Genomic DNA, 19,364 nt, shown 5'->3' with positions numbered 1-19,364 from the left:
TGGAGATACTTTATATGACGGTATTGGGCAAATAAGAAAGGAGCTTCCCTCTTCCAAAGGCTTATGTACTCAATTCAGAATAAACAGACTTCCATGCCAGGAAGAAGGGAGCCAGAGTCACAGCGTGCAGGGTTGGTAGCTGCTGAGTAGAAGTGCATGTAGCAGCTTGGGCCTGAGGCCAGTTATTTGCTTGGTTTCTAAGCTTACAGTGCAGATGCAATCATGCAGCAGGTGCTTTAACTGAGAAACGTAAAGCAGGCAGGCCACAGGAATTAATTTTCTGCCACAGTAGACACTGGCTGTTTGAATGCTGCAAATCATGTCAGCTTTATTATAATGTCCTAGGATATTTCCCAAATGCTTTTTTTGACAGCTTTGTCTTTGTAACCTGGAAAAGAGAGAAGTGGAGACACTCTGTGTGTGTGTGTGTATGTGTAGGTGCAGTTTACTACTCACCAAAACTACCATTATTTGAATAATAAAGCCTGGACTGAGTGACTGGATACACTAAAGAGGAGGTGAAAAGAGATTCCATCTTTCCCCTGTATGCCTTATTTTTACGGCTGATGAGATGAGAGCAGAAGGTACATCTTTATCAATAAGATCTGACAGAGGAACAGTTTCTTTGAGTCACTAAGGGGGATATTTTGCTGTCTGCTATTACCCATCAGGCAGAGGAAAAGAAGGAGACTGCTAGTTAGTTCTTTTTCTACCTTGAGATTTTTATGTTTGTGTCGTTGGAATGTTGTGAAAAGGCTGCATCTTTGTGAATTGCTAGAATTGACAGATGTGGTAATGGATCGTGTGTGAGGTGAGACACTTCAGTCTCTGAACTGGCTGGCAAAACCTGGAAGCAAAGCCCAAACAAAGTTCAAAAATAGTCCAGGATGGCAATGGTTGCCAGCAACATTGAAGAAGGAAGACACAGCTTTGAATTGTTTAAGACCAGAAAAGACCATTTTGATTTTGTGATTCCCTAGGCTGACCTCTGGTATTACACAGACCACAGAACATTGCTCGGTGATTGCTATATAAATTTTCTTTTTGATTGAATTAATGCACAACTTAAAAAAAAAAAAAAAAAGTGTCTGTGATTGATGTTTGGAGTGGTAAAGAGCCCACTGTGTCTCTGCAAGTTGTCCCAGTGGTTAATAACTGGCAGTGTTTATTTAAAAAATAAATAAATAAAACAAAATTCTCTAGATATGTACTTTGAGAGACAGAAAGTCCTTCTGCTGTTGTGTATGTCCCCCTGTAGGCTTCTAAGGACTAGGATAGTTACCAGTAGATATCATGTTAAGCTGAGTTGACTGTTTTCTCTTTTGGGGGTAAATTCTGAGTCCTCAAATCATTCTTGTTGCTCCCAAAACTATCTGGACTCATCAGCATTTATTGTCTCGCTGTTCTTTGTATCCAAAGCAGACTGTTAGGAATGATCTCATACTTGTTTCCAAATCTGTTCTGGACTAAGAAGCCTGCCCTTGTGTGTCTGAGTCAAAGCATGGTCCTTAAATGGTCCTTGCCCACTTGTAGCAATGCTTTAGGCTCAGAGTGACCCATCACAGTCTTATCTGTATCCTTACAATATCCATGTTTTGTAAAGTTTGCTTTTATGTTGGAGTAGCATGTTCTATTAAGAATTACCAGAATCCTAGGCTGATATGTCAACATGTCAGAGAGATCAACAGTTTCTTTGTAGTAGATTTCATTTAGAAGGATTATAGGCTTATATACTTTATAGCCTTCAGTACTGATGGTCATTAATTACATTTCTAATTTCTTATGTTGAAGATGTTGTGTTAGCGATATTTATTCTTGTTCATGTTGTCAAGTTTATTCTTGCATGCTCTTAATCACACACTTGCATTTTCCCTGTCCTGCAATACTTGATGTGCTAAAAAGGAGTGGACTAGGAATAAATAGTTCAGCCTGCTCTTTTGGGTACTTGTGAGCACTCATTCTCATACTGTGTACTGTTCCTCATGGATTCTCAGAATTGTGTGCTTTCCTCACCGTGCTCTTTATTCCCTTTTATGAGAAGCAGTGAAGGAGATGAATGATGTAAACACATCCCTAAGACAAATGCAGACAGATAATCTCTATTGATTATTTTTAGTGGAGCCACCAAGATGGTGAGGTATTGTTACAGACACAATAGGTCAGACAACGCTTGTGGATTTCATTTGCATGTCCTATTTCCTCTTCTGAAGTCCTGATTTCTTTTTTCACAAGTGCAGAACACTATCACTTGAGGTCCTTGCAAGCTGCAGTGCCTGAAGCCTGAAAAACGTTCAGAGTGATTTGTCAGCACTTTGAACATATTACTTAAATAATAAATCTACGTGCTCAAAGATTAAGTAGTGTGAAAATAGTTGCAGAGTGGAAATGGATAATACTGTTTCAGAAACAAATGTTACTTTCAGACTCCATAATAATTAAGAATAATAGTGTAAACAACAACAACAGAAGGTTTTTAGTAAGAAGTCTCCGTGGGATGAGTGAATAATCCAAATAAAGCTACTCCATTTCAGCTCCCTAACTGATTGTTTCGAGGAGTTGGTTTAATGAAAGTTGTTTGTCTTGCAGGTTATACAAAGAATATTCTACACAGTCAATCGATCCTGGTCTGGGAAGATCACCCTAACAGAGCTGAGGAAAAGCAACTTCTTGCAAGTATGTTGGTTTCTACCTGAATGGGATATAGAATGCATTGAGTCCTTTATTCTTGTGCATTCAGTGAGGTTGTAGTAAGGCAAACTCAGTGCCCTGTAACCCAGCTCAATGCCAGGATAGGGGTAGAACTGGTGAAGGAGGTGTTTCAGAATCAAGATGATGAAGACCAAGGACCAGAGCAGCCAAGATTGCAGTGGATAGAAGTTGAAGGGGTATGTTCAAAACTCCGAAGCAGCGTCTGGCAGTTTGGCTCTTAGCTCCTGATCTAGCTAAAGTGAAAGAAAAGCAAGAGTCACAGTGCACCTATGTTAAGTGGCTCACTGAGCAGCCAAGAATAGCTGGTGGATGGACTATGATATGTGGTGAGTAGCACAGCCAATTTCTTGACTCAGCTGGCAATCAGTCCTCTGCCAGCTGGTCAGGCACACTGCACCATACAGTTGCAAGACAGAGCATCCCAGAATGCATCACCTAGTTTGTACTGATTTCTAATTGTGCAGTAAACTTCTCCAGAAAAGCTGTCGAGTTTAGCACTTGTTACAATTCCTGTGATATATCAGAGGAGGGAATGTTGGGTGGATGTTTTGGGATGAAGATCTCTGTTCATTATATAATTTACCCAAAAGAGCACCAAATTAAGACTGTCTAAGGCTGCTTGATTCCATCCCAGCCTAAAAAGCCAGAAGTCTTTATGCTGAAAGGTCGAGGTGATAAATCAGTTAATACAGTGAGATTTCCCTGCTGCATCCCACTGTCTAGATGAAATGTACTTTCTCAAAAGCCTCAAGCATGAAGCATACTCCTCCTTCCAGATTCTTCTGCCCTACTTGTCACATCAACTAATAATCAGTGCTCCCTTAAATTGTCTCATGCCAGACCAAGCCTTCCTCCCTACCGTCTGCTGTTAAATCCTTCCAATTTATACAACATCTTTGTTCACTCATTTTTCTCCCTTAATATGTTCATCACTTTCTCCTTGTGTAGCTACTCTGATTTTCACCTTCTGCAGCAGGGAAGTTCACCTTGGGGACCATGACTTGCTTAGACAGCTCTTTGCTGTATGTGTAAATGATAAAATTCTACATGAGCTATTAAAAAACAAAAAAAGTTCTTGAAAAACCTCAAGTGTTTATTGTCTGCAAAGGCACAGAGAGACTTAAGAAGCTAGTGAGTGATTGTTCAGAGATGTCTTAAGTCTTAGGTGACTTAAATGTCAGAAAATCAGAATAGTCTGGTAGGTCTGCTGCTCTGTTGTTCCTGTCTGAAGTTTTATTGAATCTGATGGTTAATGGGATGTGAGAGTTCTGTGCTGGCTCAGTTAGCTTCCTAGGATATAGAGAGAATGGAGAGAGAACAGTGAACTATCAGTACTCACTGGCCACTGCCATGAGGCCTGCTGTCTTAGGACACAGCTGCCTGAGACAGCTCTTTGACTGTCCTTCCTTCTGAGGTCTGTGAGGGCAGAGGAGGATAAGACCCATAGCTCTTTGGATTTGATTCATTGGATTGAGAAGGCTATCTGCTGTCCTCTGGCTGCAGTGCTCAGGGAAAGGCAAATGGGGATAAAGGTGAGATACCCTCTGCCACAGGAGGAAAGGACAGAGGTAAGGCATATGGTGGAAATAAAACAATGTTGTTGCTAAATGTTTCATAATGGGATATGGTAACAGAAATCATGGCTGAAAATCTGCCCAGGCCTTCCAGTTAAACTAGACTGATTCCTGTCAGCAGCAGGCCAGGAAAATCATTGTGATTGGTTTAATTTGCCTGGGATTGATCCTTCCCCACGCCAGGTGTGAGTCTGGAGTAGGGCTTGATCTTATGCTTCAGGAGCCAAGCAAGAATGTGTGCAGTGTCAAATACGTCTCAGTTCCTTTGGATTTGCTGTGGTAAATGGCTGTAGAAGCCTCTGGGACAGGTCAGAGATGGTTCACAAATAATGGATCCCAGCTGAGACAGCAGTTGTCTTGTTCTTCTGCACGACCCTTTGCTACGGCTTAAAATTAACAGGAATTGTTCACGGGATTGGCAAAAGTCTTGTGCACATATGCTAACCAAGATGTTCAAGCCAGATGCTTTATAACTGCCTGTTAAATATCAAATGCAAGAACAAATCTCCTACAGTGAAGAAGGGATACATTTTGGATTAGCTCTCAGAGCTGTGTTTGCCCAGCTTCTACAGAGGTTGAAGGAGCTGTTAAATTGCTTCTTTGTCTAGGTTTAACTTCCCACTTTTTGTATTGTTTCAGACTCTTGCTCTCTTGGAAGAAGAGGATGACATAAATCAAATCACAGATTATTTCTCCTATGAGCACTTCTATGTTATATACTGTAAATTCTGGGAGCTGGACACTGACCATGACCTTTATATCAGCCAGAAGGACCTGGCTAGGTACAGTGATCAAGGTATGCTGCCTGCAAGCAGTGGTGGGAGGAAAGTGGTTGCTGAACATAGAATGCTCCCAATAAAAAGTGAAGCTTAGCTTTAATTTAGTTAATTTGACACCTCAAAAAAATTTAAATGGAGACATCCATCTCATAAACAAACGCTGATTTACAGACTTACTTGTAGGGGCTTATGAAATGCAGAAATGCAGCAGATGCTGTTTTCCTCATGAGTAGCTTCAGTGGATTGCTGCCAGAAGGACAAGTTAATAATGCTTTCAAACTAGCTTTTTTTTTTGCTGAGGGTTTTGCAGGTAGTTGAAGTACAAACAAGGAGGCCAAGCCTCTCTGAACTTTAAAGATTGCCAAATTGCAATCTGGTTTGGTGAGAGAACTTTCAGAGTCCAGTGAAGGTTGATGAATTTTGGTTTGCACATGCAATCTGGGGATTATCTTGAGTTCATTCTGGAACACTTTGCCACAAGTTGATCAGATCCTAAAAGTTTTCAAAGGCTCAAGTGCCATAGATAAATTAATGGAATAAAAATCCACGAAGGGGTGAATAATGCAAAAGCAATTTCTCTGGCTCAGGAAGTCCTTGCTCTGCAAGTTCTGGAAGGCTGAGAAAGCGTGCTAGAAAAAAGTCCCTGTATATGTGAACAATATTCTGTATGGTTTGTTTGCTGGGCTGGATGGAGGCACCCAGTCAGATGGGTTATGTCTAAGATTATCTGTGTTCTTGGAGCATGATGTGCCCATGTGCTTACAGTTAGGATTCATGACTTAGTGTCTTGGACAAGAACTTGAGCTATTGACCAGCATGTTTTAATTTTGAAGATAAAGCTGTCTTGAATTCTTCTGTGTGTTTGCTACTTTTTAGAAAAGTAGTTCTAGAGAATTAGGCTTGGAGAAAGAAAGGAGTGTGGATTGACAACACTGTAGATCTGTGTGTGTTGTGGTGGCCCATGTCCTTGGGGTGGAAGTGTTCACGGGAAGGCCATGGGGGTTCTGGGTGAGTATGGCAGTCACAGCAGGTCAGGAGGTTGCTGAGAGGCCTGGATGGGCTGAGGATAAGGAGTGCCTAACTAGATGATATGGGTGACTCGGTCCCTTTGAGGAGGGTGGAGTGTGGACTGGAGCACCTCTTACACAGGAAGCTTGAGAGCACAGAGTGCTGGGGAGCTGAAGAGAGAAAGGGTGCTGTGGGCATGGTAAAGGGGAGATGTTTTCAGTACAGTGGTGCAGCAGCAGGTCTAAAGGAAGTGTCTCCGTGGTCTGGAGTGTGAGGTCAGTGTGGAAGACCTGCCCAAGACTGGTACTTATTGCTTGTTTGATGCTTCTATGCCGTAGCAACCAGCCCCACACATTTCCTGGTTGGCAAAGCCCTTCAACTTGCTTGAAATAATGCTTGTTTTTCATTATCCTTCCCTGAAGCAGGGGAGTGCAACACTTTGTGCATTGCTTAGAAATGTTTTTGTATGGATTTGATATGTGATTTTTGCTGAACTAATTTTGCAGTACACATTGAAGTAGTCTCCTTCTATTAGTTCTACTGCAGCGAACTAGGGGTAATACTGCCCATACTGGAAGATGTACTGCAAGAATCCAGATCACACGTGGTGGCCGTATTTGAGAGGAAGTAATAGTGTTTGAGAGGATACAAAGGCAGGCATATCTTTGTTTTTTGCTAAGTGCTGCTAAACAGAGACCAGTGAAGTATATAGACAGGCAGTGTAGGTAGAGCTTTGTTTTAGAGATGGGAAATCACTGTGTGTGAGTTCACCTTAAATAACTGAATGTCATTATTCTGGTGACCTGTTGCTTCATTTTATCTATTTTCTTTGTTTCCAGCTCTATCAAGCAGAATTATTGAGCGAATATTCAGCGGTGCTGTGGTGAGGTGAGGAATAGCATGCTGGCTGGGAATGGAAGTGGATTTCTGTCAGGCTGATTAGAAATTCAAGATACTGATCAGTGGGAATTTCTGAGAGTATGGTTTCCAACATGATGCTTCAGTTGAAGCTGCTTGAAAATTGAGTGGCACTTTTAGGTGTCTTTAGAAAGTAAATAAAAAATCTAGTAGGATGTTCACTTAAATATATCTTTGTAGAACACATAGTAGAAAATATTTTAGAACTGGGCATAGCCAGTGGGAGCATGCACACACTGTATTTTTGCCCAACAGTGGCACAGGGATAGCTGGACAGCATTGGTGCAAAGCCTCAGAAAAATAGCACAGCCCAGCAGCTGCTGTGTGAGGATACTTGGCAGGTGAGCCTCAGCTTTGCAGTGACAGCCAGGCAGCAAGCACTGTGCTCGGGAGGAAGGGCAGGAGGATTGTTGCTAGGAAGTGCAGGGAGTACAGGCTAAGTGGGCAGTCATGTTTCCATTTTCTCTTACAAGTGATTTGGGGCTTTTTAAAAATTGTGTTGATAACATTCTGAGTATTAAGAAGCCTGTTTTTTCTGGGTGTGTTTTCCAGAGGAAATGAAGTTCAGAAGGAAGGCCGCATGAGTTATGCTGATTTTGTGTGGCTGCTGATTTCAGAGGAAGACAAAAGAAATGCTACAAGGTTTGACTGATTTCTGTGTCCTAGTAAAAGTACTGAGATGAGCAGATAAGATTTTAGAAACTTCTGTGAGAGGAGAGTTTTCTTTTAATGTTAAGTGTCTTGGCTAACCATCCGTCACTTTGGTTCCCCCATGCTGATGAGGTTAGTGCGATTTTACCGCTGTGAGGAACTGCTTGAGAGCAGTAGTGAGCTGCATAAGAGCTGAATTTGTTTGTTTTCCCCCTTTGTCCCCATCATACTTCCTTGTAAGTCTCAATCTCATTGACTGCAGACCAGATGATGGCTTCTCGCAAGGGCGGTCCCTGGCCCTTTTTGTAGAGGCAGCTGTAGATACCATCTGTCAGCACTGAGCTCCTGTGTAGTGGGCAGAGTTCAGCTCACATGGCTGCAGCTTTGTGGCCATGTGAACTGATATCTCAACCATGCTGTGAGGGCTGGGGTGCACTTCAGTGGGGGTCTGTTGTAGCAATAGCAAGGGCTGCAGTCACTTTTCGTGGCCTACTCCTGGCTTTGGGGATAAATCCATGCGATGTTTGCAGCTGGTAGGAACGTTCCCTTTATGCATGTAGCAAGTTCCTAAGAAGGGTTTGTAGGGAGACTGTGTCACTTAGTAAAACCTACCCACCTGCCTGGTTTGTGCAGCCAGTTTGTGCAGAGCAGAACTAGATCTGCATGCAGTTAATAGGACAAGGAATTATCTGAGCAAAGATGAGAACTCAAATCCATGGTTGGACTATCTAGAGGTGAAGGTAGGATGTAGAGTGTAGCTGCCTTAAAACACTGCCTTTTATATAAGAGAGTATGGAAGAGCTGGCATCCTGGGTTCAGAGTTGGTTGTATCTGGCTAACTTCTGATGCTGAATGGGGCAGGAACACCACAGCCTGTGTGAGAAAGTTGACAGTGCACACTGGGCATTTGTTAGAGCTACCTGGTGAAACAGGTCATGAGGATGACTGTGCTCACAAGTCACCTAAAAGAGAACTAACAGGTGGCACTCATGAGCTTTGGCCTGTGCCCTAATCTTTCCCAAAGGTTATTTTTGTCCCTAGATTTATGCCAGCCTTTGGGTGAAGAGGAGCATTCAAGAATTGGGGAAGGGGAATGTATATTGCTGCAATCTCTGCTGTAGAGATTCTCTGATGCAGTCACCATGCTTTCACTAATCCTGTCTCTTTTTCTAGCATTGAGTACTGGTTTCGGTGCATGGACCTGGATGGGGATGGAGTGCTCTCCATGTATGAACTGGAATACTTCTATGAGGAGCAGTGTGAACGGATGGAAGTGATGGGCATAGAACCACTGCCATTTCAGGACTTGCTGTGTCAGATGCTCGATCTTGTTAAGCCAGAGAGAGAAGGTAAGTTCTGTTTAATAGAGCTTCCATGCTCTTTGATCTGTGGTGCATTGAGAAAGTAATGTTACCCTGAAACCCATTTGTGGGTAGAGTCTTGTGTTAGAATCACAGGGCTGGAATTACTATACAAAGTAACAGTAACATTATGGCTGTTGCAGCATAATGTTATACATAAAGAAGTCTGAAAAGCTTGAAAGACCTTGTGAATGAACTTGCTGGCACTGGAGCAGCGAGTCTTGTATAGTCCAGCTGTGGAACATACTGACAGCCTAGATGTGAAACTACCATCCCCCTTCGCATTCTTTCACATTTCACATAAATATGAAAGACCTCCATATTATCTCCAGATGTATGTGAAATTTAGAACTAATACACACCAATTTATTGAATAATGTTTATATTCTTGTCAGGATTGGGAAGAGATTTTGCAGTATTGTAGCATAATGGTGCAACAAGTCTTCCTTAAAACTGACCAGAACAGGTCCATTTTCTCACTAAGGAAAAGATTAATAGCACAGTATCACATGTGGGTTTTTGTTTCTGCAGGACGAGTAACCCTGCGAGACTTGAAGAGATGCAGAATGGCTCATGTATTCTATAACACGTTCTTCAATTTAGAGAAATACCTGGACAATGAACAGAGAGATCCCTTTGCAGTGCAAAAGGTATAAATCACTTTTATTTCTAAATACAGGCCTTCTCAAACTCATCTTTGGAATTAAACTGGATGAAGGAAAAATCCAACTGAATATAAAGAAACCTTTTTCACACTTAGGGCAGTCAGACACTGGAACAGGTTGCCTAAATAGTTTGTGAATATTTTGACCTTGGAGGTTTTCAGCATATGACTTTTGAACTCCCTGATCGGACCTCACAACAGACCCAGAAGTGACCAGAAGCTGGGAGATGTCCTGGGTACCTTCCAAACCAAACCGTTCCACTATTCTATGATGTGATTGCCTTAGCTGATCCTACTGCACCAGCACTGGTGTTGCAGCGTGTGATTCTAGAGAGAATGACCTACACCTGCTGAGTTGCCAGTGATTCATCAGGTTGTGCCTGGCAGCATTCACCATCCTCTCTCCAAACAGAAAATATATAAAAGGTTGTCACTTCTGTAATTTCTTGTTAAGCTAGCTGTAGGGTCTTCTGGCACCTGAGCTTTGTCAGTTGTTGGCGTGAAGTCCCTCACCTCTGGTTCCCCTTGCATATCCACTGAAAACAGATGTGACTATAGCTTAAAAACTATCTCCCAGAAGGCTTTTATGCAGTCAAAAGTACAGTAAAGTGGTGGGGATGCCAAAATTGACGTTGGTTCCTGCATAACCTGTATGAGGAACTTTGCAGTTCCATGCTTCTAGGTTTAAGTATATCCAAATCCGGAACCACCCTATTTAATGTTTTAGGTTTCTGTTTTTATTTTTTAAGGATCATCCTTAGTTATACTCCCTGGACCCACCTGCCTGCTCCTATCTTCCCTTGGCTTATTGACTAAATGGCAGAGAGGCAACTGTTTATAGAGATGTTACTTTGTAACCTTTCAAACTTTCCCCCACTTAGCAAACTGTTAAGAACAACTATAATTGACAAATAAGGATTTCAAATTAAGTCCTTTAATCAATTGCAAACTGTGAAGATGCATGGCTTTTTGAACTAGAGCAAAGAAAATATGCAGAAGTTACTGTAGAATGACTTGGGTTGGAATGGACCTTTGAGGTCATCCAGTTCCAATACCCCTGCCATGGGCAGGATTGCCAGTAGTTATTCAGCATTTCTGAAGTGGAGGGGGACTGATTTGTTGGCAGGTCAGGTCACACACTGAGTTTTGTAGTCTATGTGTAGTCTGTGTGTTTCATAATATACAGGTGTTAATTTAAGGTAACTGTGAGTCTTTCAGTTAACACATTTTTTGACTGTTTTGATACTGTTGGTGACTGTTCCTAGAACTGGCTGTTCACATGTGCATGGAGTTACAGAGCATGAGACCCATTGTAAACATAGTTGTAAAGAGTTGCAGATGTGGTGTACTTGACTGTCTGCTCTCTTCAGGATTTCGAAAATGATGGCCCTGAACCTTCTGACTGGGACAGGTATGCTGCTGAAGAGTATGAGATCCTTGTGGCTGAGGAGTCTGGGAACGAACAGCTCCAAGAAGGGTAAGCAGAGGCATTGCACTGCCCTGGAGACACGTTCCATGGCTCTGGCTGAGATCAGGACTCTGCATCAGAGCGTGGTGAAGCCTGAAGTGGTTGCTCCAAAATGGCTCTGTTGGTAAATTTGTCATAAGGGTCTTGGGATCTTCTGAATTCTTTGTTGTCAACCATTTAAATTAGCTACACATGCCGCAGATGTGAAGATAGCTGGGAAAAAGGAAAAAGCATTTTTCTTTTGGTAACAGTACCAAAAAGATCTCAAATGACTTTTGCTATTCCTGGCTATGTGTTAATGGTATCATACTACTATGGAGCAGAACTGTAGCCGTTACATTTGCCATATTAGTGGAGACTTTATTTTAGTCAAATAATTTTACTTCCTGCCCAGCTTTATTTCTGTTAGTCTTTGCTCTTCATAACCTGTTTCAAAATTGTAATTCTTTTACTAATCTCGTGTAGACTTTTTATTTAAAACAGTTGGCTTCTGCAATATTTACAGTAATTTTTGCAAACGTGTAGAAATGTATATTGATAGCTCCAGCTATCCTTAGAGCCAATGAATTTAGGCAGAGCAGTAGGTCCAAGAATGCTCTGTATGCACTCCACAGAGGCTCCCAATGCAGACTTGCTGTACGCATGGCTGGGGTCGTATCTTCTTGAGAGTATTTCTCCAGAGATCTCTTGATGGTTACTGTAAGGCACATTGGAACAAATATGTTGTGCTTCTACGTGGTGTTAATCTTGCATGATTCAGGATTTCATTCATTCTTGAGCAGCATTTATAGAGCCATGAAATAAGAATCCTAAGATGATTGCTTAATTTTCAAAACTTCCCACAATGGAAACTGCTTGGATAACAGTAGCATCCACTAATTGGCCACTGGGATTTACAAAGTCGTGGAGAGCTGCATTTCCCTTTCTCCCTGTGATGTGCATCCAAACAGCAATAAGCTGTTCCTTCATCTGCTTTAAGCTGCTTTGCCTTTTTGTGGCTTCCATAATGAAAGATGATGTAACACAGGATGGAAGATAAAATTGTTGTATTTCCTGCATCTGCACTGCAACACCTGTGTGCTCAATACAGAAAGGAAATAGGAATCTACCATAGAAGCTTTGCAGGACCGTGAATCACCAAATTCACCAAAAACTGAATTGGCAGGTGATGTCAGATTTTTGAAGTCTGTCTGAAACAGCTCTGTGTCTTCCTCTAAAGAGCATGTCAGCAACCTTGCTGCTTGCTTTTAAGAGCCCCTGAAAAGCTCTGTAGTCATGGCAGCGGCATTAGATCTCATTTGTGGAGCATAGCAACAGACCACAAAGGAAAAAGGGAATGGAAAAAGAAAAACAAAGAGCTGGATGCCCAGACAAATTTGCTATAAAAGAGGCATTGAGTTTTTGCATATTCATCATTTCTGCCGTCCTTTGAGGGTGACAGAAACAGAGTGGGACGAAACGAAGATGATTTATGAGCTCTATGAGGGAGCAGATGATTTTTTAGCAAAGGTAGCTGGCAGAATGTGAAATTCAGTGTTTGTCTGAATACATTTGAGAATAACCATCGTTCAGCAATTGCAGATGAATTAGTTGGTATTCTCCACTATATTTATGACTTAATCCTGCCCATAGCTTTTCTGACTGGAGGGTTTCTGAAACCAGTTGGTGTCTGGCTACCCGGATGCTTGTCCGTGACAGAGCACTGCCTGTGGAAGAGGAATCTCACCGAGACACAGCGGATGCTCAGAGAGGCTTCAAGGATGCTGTGCCTGGTCAGAGCTGGTCAGGTGCTGTCTGCGTAATGGTGAAAGGCAGGGAGATCTTACAGTATTTACTTCTGATCCTGAGTGGCAGCTTCAGAGATTTGCAAGTACTACTATGGTAAATTAAATACCTATGTTGGAAAACACAAGGACAACACACTCACCAAAAAGAAGAGAAAAGAAAGGTGTTCTTTTACTCAAAGCAACAATTTGGAGCATGGTGTTTCACTGGAAGCTTAAGCTGATCTGTACGCTTCTCAACCATGTTTTCTGGTTTATACACCTGTGTACAACTTTTCAAGGAATAGAGCCTGTTCCCTGGTGAATGCATGCACGTGTTTTTGTGTAAAGGCAGAAGCAGTAGTTGAATCTGACCACGAAGACTCTGAAAGCAAAACTGCTATCTCACAGACTTTGCAGGTGATGGCACAGAAGCCTCTCTGCAGCAGGACATACGGATTGGCAGGCAGAAATTGCTCCCAGGGCTTTGTTGTGCCTGCACATGAGTTAGAAGAGGGAAAAGCAACACAAAAGTGGCAGATGGCTCTTTTTTTGGCGCTGTCCACACAGGATTTCAAAGGAATTAACCTTTTTCTAGGGCATTTTATCAATGATCAAACTGGAGCTATTCCTGTGCCTGCCAGTGGAAGACCTGCTGCAACATTGCCTTCATAGTAAGCATTGCTTTCAGAACTAAAGAATTTGAATTTCTTGGGTGTCCTGAGAAAATAACTTGCGATGGGCTGAGGCTGGGGGAAAAAATATCATTTCTCTGCAATATACTGCAACTGGTTGGAGAGAAGAATTTGCAGACAAATCTCCCTAATCTCTCCTGGATCTTCAAACCAAATGGGAGAGGAGCATGACAGTGTGGCCACAGTTGATTTTTCTGTGAAGACATATCGTAAGCTCAAAGATACTTTGGAAACCAAGTGTTAGTGAGCAAGTCTGAGCAAGCCAAGTTTCCTCTACGAGCTGAATCTATGCCTGAACAACTTTATTTCTACACTAATGCTACTGCAAGTTACTGACATCTGTGACTAAAACTGTATTCAGATTTCTAAATGCTGAACACCAATGAAAAGCTGTTTCAGAACTTAAGAATAAGAATGGATAGAGGACAGTCAGCTGTCAGCATACTGCTTACTGAGGCACTGTATTCTGTGCTTTACAGATATGCTCCTTGAGGTTAACATCCTGCATGTTATCATATTTTAGTCACATGGTTTAGTGGCCACTGAAATAACTTAGCTGAAAAATGCTCTCACCAAAAAATAGCTTTTAAAGACACACCTTTTATCTTTACAGATCATTTGAAGAAGACTATGAGACAGATGAAGTCTTATCTCCCCCTGAAACTGGAGACAAGTCAAACTAGTTATCTCAGATCTCTCAGCATAGAGAAATGGAAGATGTGTAATCAGTGTCTGTCAAACTGGATAGCAGTCAGTCCCAAGATGCTTAGGGACAGTTAGGGATTTTTCTTAAGTCTGTCATTGGAGCAATGTGTTTTATTTTGTACATTGTAACTTGAAAACCCCTTTTTTCTTCTTGTGTAACTGCAATAAGATAATTTCTTTAAAATAGCTTTCTACAATGTGTTACTGTGCACGCTCATTAAAAATGGTGATTGCACCTTGTTTCCTTTATCTTTTCATATAAATGTCCCCAGATGTGCAATAAATGCCAGCATCTAATGACAAACTAACAGCTGCATGCAACATCTACAGCAGTCCATTGGTTCAGTCCTGTGCCATTATGACTCTTTGACTTTACAACAGGAGTGACAGAAGTTGCCAAATTAATTTATACATATATGTTTAGCAATCGTTTAAAGCACAAATCACAGTGTAGTTCTTGGTTTTGCTGGTGTCCTGAATACCAAGGCAACATGCCTGCAGATAGGGAGAATGAGGTACCCTTTTGTGATATAAAGCTCTTGTACATGATAGCAAACAAATTGTACTTGTGTGCATTTGTGAACAGTTAAAATGATGTCGTGTTTCTCTTTAGAATTTATGATGTAATTAACGTTTCTGCATATTCTCTTGTGTGTGAGAGGATCTCCTGTATGAATACCAGTCAGGATAGTGTTTTTTTCTCTGTAGAAGTGTTTTTTAGTATATTTACAAGAGATGCATACAGTGTTCAGCTGGTGTGCTGGAACTGCAGTGTTCTGTGTGCTTCAGTTCTGTTTCTTTCCTGTGCTCTTCCCTTCTCTTCTACTGCTAATCTGTAGCCTTCTGCAAGGGAAAATACCTGCCTTACCCATGTGTGGTAAATTTCTATGAACAGAGAGATTCTTTACCTGGTAAAGAAAACCTCCAAATATTACTGATTTTTTTTTTTTTCCACCCCTGAAACCAACCTAGATTCAGAGAGGAAGCTGTGTAACTGATGAATTCTTGCTGTAAGTGCAAAACTGAACTGACTTTCCCCATGGAATTACAATTGATGTAGACAGAACCCATTCACTTCATAGATAGCTTGTGAATACACATGCTTACTATTATCCCAGCGTATCTGGTGCATAAAAATCCTGCCCAATGGTACATTCATCCCTAGATGCTATGTCTAAGTGTTGCTGTTAATAACAAATAAGGAATTGGCTGATCACTACAACACAGCTTCAACTTTTCCAGGAGCCTTTGAAGTGTCACGCCTGCTTCCTGATGCCCAGGTGGGACATACTGCTGCCTTGCTGAGGTTAGTAACTCTCTCATCAAGATCCAAATCTGAAAGGGAGGAAGTTACCAGTTACGCTGGGCTCAAAGAACTGTTCCCTTTCCCACGAACAGTGTTGCTATTTTATCTAGATGCGTATACACATCCCAGGATCCTGGATTTTTTCATATATTTGGGGAACTTCTGAATGCCCAGATTCTTAGCAAAGGCACTTTGAGGTAACCTCCATTCTGCAGTGACAGAATTAAGGAGGGGGCACTCTGACCAAAGGATAAGTCCCTTTTAATGCAACAAGCACACAAGAACAGCTCTGTTCAACTCCAGGGTGTCTGAGTTACATCTCCATCACCACTGTGACCCTGAAAGGAAAAGCTTTACTTGGAATAATTCCACAAAGATCCACATTCAGAAAAAAATAAATGATTGCAAAAAAAAAACCCAAACCATAGGATGGAAATCACACAATGGCCAATTATAACCAGCTCTTTCTACTTCTTCCACCTCAAAGAACCAAGGCAAAGCATTTCACCTCTTTTCTTCATTATCTGGGCCTGAAGTGGTTTTTTAGTCTTTGATAAAATTTTAAATCTCTCCAAAACAAAGGTTACTCAAAGGAAGAAGAGAGGAACCTGACCTATTCCAGGATGGAAAACAAACAAACAAAAAAAAGAGGAACATCCTAAGCCTGGTAAAATCACCTGTTACGTTTTCAAGCTTTGGCTTCAGTAATGTGAGGCAGACATTCATGGCTGTTCTTCTGAGCACTTTCACTCCCAAACCCAAGGATTTCTTTTTTAACAAACAGGTTCTCTGCTGCTCCAAGTAGAGTGATTCCATTTGTCCCTTCTAGCAGGGCAACACAATGACACTAGTCTGAGGAATATAAAATAATAATAAAAAAGAATAAAAGACAAGTTAGGGCAGATGTTTTGCCTCATGTACAAGAACAAGCTACAGAAACTACATGAAGTAATTTGTAGTATTTGCTTTCTGGAACAGAAACCCATTTTCTGTCTTACTAATCCATGTGTAGGTCATCATAATTCAGCTGTCACAGATTAATTAGTGAATGAAGTATTTATTCTACACCCCATTTGTGACTTAGCCCTGTCATAACTTCTCATGGTAAATTGGAAATTCTGTTATGCTCCTGGAGTTTCTGGGCTGGTTACAACATCAGAAGACAAAGATGTTTGGGTCTGCAGACACAGAGCCTGCTCCCCTGCAGCACACACCAGCTTCAGAGGCTGTGAAGCTCTCTGAAATGAAGCCAACGAACCCAAGAATTACAGCACAGAACACTTCCAGGAACCCACTTTGCTCTGACTTTGCCTCCTGTCTGCAGCTGTCAGTGTCGCTTTAGATGCCGCTTTAAGGACAGATCTTACATTTTTTGTTGTAAGTCTGTTATGAGCTGGATTCCTTTTCTTAATGAATAGTCAAAAAAGTGACTGAAATTCAGTTCTGCATGATAAAAGAATACGTGTGTGTTTGTTCCATCTGGTCTGCTTTTGTCTGGCAAAAACAAGTCCCATGTCCTTAGAAAAAAACCTTATTTTCATATTCACAAATATCCTCTCTGCAGTGTTAAGACAGGAGATGTGGTTCAATACAACCACATGCAACTACTGCTGGAATGGTACTAGCCTCATTTTTTTTTCTTTTTCTCTGCAATCTCAGTAGTAATTCCTTCACCACGTTTTTCACCAGCAAAAAGCACCCAGGCTGGCACAGTTCCCCTTCTGCCGGCCTGCCACCACGCGGCAGTGTTGCAAAACAGACACGGACAGCAAAAAAGAGATGGCAGGCAGCCTCAGGTTTACAGGAAACATTGCAGAAAACCTTCCTGCTTTCGTGAACTAAGGATTAAGGGAAGTTGACTTGAGAGACTCTAAACAAGGTCTGTGCTTAGTTTCTGAAATAAAATATGCCTGAAAGAACAGAAAGGAAAAGAAGTGTACTTCTGGAATACAGCACTTCCACAGCAGTTGCCCAGGTCTACGCAATCAAAAATGAACCTCAGTAAGGAGCACATGTTACTGTGAGAAAAACACGTCAGCAGTGCTTGGCCTTTCCATCTTTTCTCTGTATCACTGGGTGATGGTTCTAGAAACTGAGTATTTAAATAATAAAGGTTCTTAAACTTTGTAAAAGTAGTTTTGGAGGCGTTTTGTGCTGGTATGGTTTTATCTTTGTATTTCTACTTTGTTATTTCTTCCTTTTTTTTGGCAAATAAAGGACTTCTGAAACGAGGAGGTAAAATCTGTCTCACAGTGGTGGCACAGTGTTACTCTTCACTTCAGCTCCGAGTGCTGTCCCAAATCTGTTGGCCTTATTGCTGCTGAGCTCACACCATCCAGCTGCCTGTCAGCAACCCCACGGAGCCAGGAGGTGCAGCTCTGCTAAAACACACTGGGGAGAAGCAGCAGTCCCAACACTCACCTTCCTCAGGTCTTCCTCCTCAACGTGGAGCACTACTCCTGTACCAACTTACCAAATTCCTCTGTCCCTCATTTTAATCTTAGAACAGACTTCTGGATCCTCTGCAAGCGGCACAGAGGGGAGAAAGAAAAATATTCTGCTCTCATCGCATGCAAATGCTGAAGTAAAAGTGCTGCATTATCTTCTTTCTTCATTTGTGAGACCGGTGGCTGCACCCACACGCATCTGATCTGTGGATTCACACTTTTTGCTAGTGACCTCTGGCTTCTTTAAAATGCCAAGTGCCCTTCAGTTATAAAAATGGAGTAGTTAAGACTGGACAAAGACGTGCTTGCATCATGAGCAGTACCACCTTAACACGTGTTAAGTGTCAGAGTGAATGTTATCAGCTGCACCACATACACCTGAAGTTATTCTAATGTATCCAAAGCTGCTCTTTTTTGTTGTCCCACTTCTCAGGAAGGCATCGCTAGCAACCCCCCTTTTTTATTCTAATCTGTATAAAGATTTAATACATAAAAAATATCTGGGGTGTGTGCGCTCCCATACAGTAAAGAGATGCTTTTATTGTAGATCACACCAGAATTATTTGCAAGATTTGTGTGCCACGTCTGTATGATCCTTTTCTTTAAAGTCCATCTGTCTCACCAAACAACAAGCCCCTGCTGTGCTAGCAATACCTGCTTTGAAAGCAGGGCTTTCAGGTTTTATTTCAGACTGCTGGTGTGTCGCAACTCTACAGGCTTCCTTCTGACTATGCAAAATTTGACAGTGGTTTTGGGGAGGGGGGAGCTGGCAGCCTTGTTTCTTCTGTCTGAAAACTCCATGGTGACACAGATTGAAGCAGCTGCAGAAGACAACATACTACCTGCCTCCAGTTTGTGGCAATGAAGCCATACTCAAATGCATGTACAGAACATCCACAGGGAGTTAACAGAAGCAGAAGAGCATGTTGCAACCTCATTGTTCATAGGCACTGTACATGAGGGTTAGAAATGTCAGAGAGCAAGAACATCACCTGCACAATTGAACTGCCTGCAAGAGTGGCATAAACCAAGTGGTCACTTCCAGTTTTGCTTCCTTGCCCCTCCTCCCTCCAGTGTTTAATCCAACCACCGATGCACACATAATATATGGAAAGAGCCTTTCCCATTTAAATTTAAAGTTTAAATGTTTTCTCTTTCTTGAAAAACCATCTTCCATATGTTCAGGCTGAGATGGCCATAAGCACTAGACTATTTTTGTTCTGGTGCACATCAGAACACAATCCAAAGTCCTTCTTCCAGAAGAAGCTGTTCTTTCCATCTCTGCAGCAGTTTTCAGGCAGGAAGACCACCATAGC

The 19,364-nt window shown here is 41.8% G+C and overlaps 1 protein-coding gene across 1 annotated transcript in view; it reads left to right on the top strand.

Moving 5' to 3' along the window:
- The window catches only part of PPP2R3A (protein phosphatase 2 regulatory subunit B''alpha), a 48,562-nt gene extending 34,032 nt beyond the window's left edge, over positions 1-14,530 (top strand). The window contains 9 exon segments of the mRNA XM_031596580.2: positions 2,587-2,673; positions 4,923-5,079; positions 6,910-6,958; positions 7,541-7,630; positions 8,813-8,988; positions 9,532-9,650; positions 11,035-11,141; positions 14,204-14,262; positions 14,265-14,530. Of these exon segments, the coding sequence (XP_031452440.2) occupies positions 2,587-2,673; positions 4,923-5,079; positions 6,910-6,958; positions 7,541-7,630; positions 8,813-8,988; positions 9,532-9,650; positions 11,035-11,141; positions 14,204-14,262; positions 14,265-14,296 (876 nt within the window). The 3' untranslated portion in view covers positions 14,297-14,530.
- Positions 14,531-19,364: the final 4,834 nt, after the last annotated feature.

Source organism: Phasianus colchicus, chromosome 10, assembly GCF_987193195.1.
Source record: "Phasianus colchicus chromosome 10, bPhaCol1.hap1.1, whole genome shotgun sequence".
NCBI lineage: Eukaryota > Metazoa > Chordata > Aves > Galliformes > Phasianidae > Phasianus > Phasianus colchicus.
This window is presented reverse-complemented; position numbering and strand designations above follow the sequence as displayed.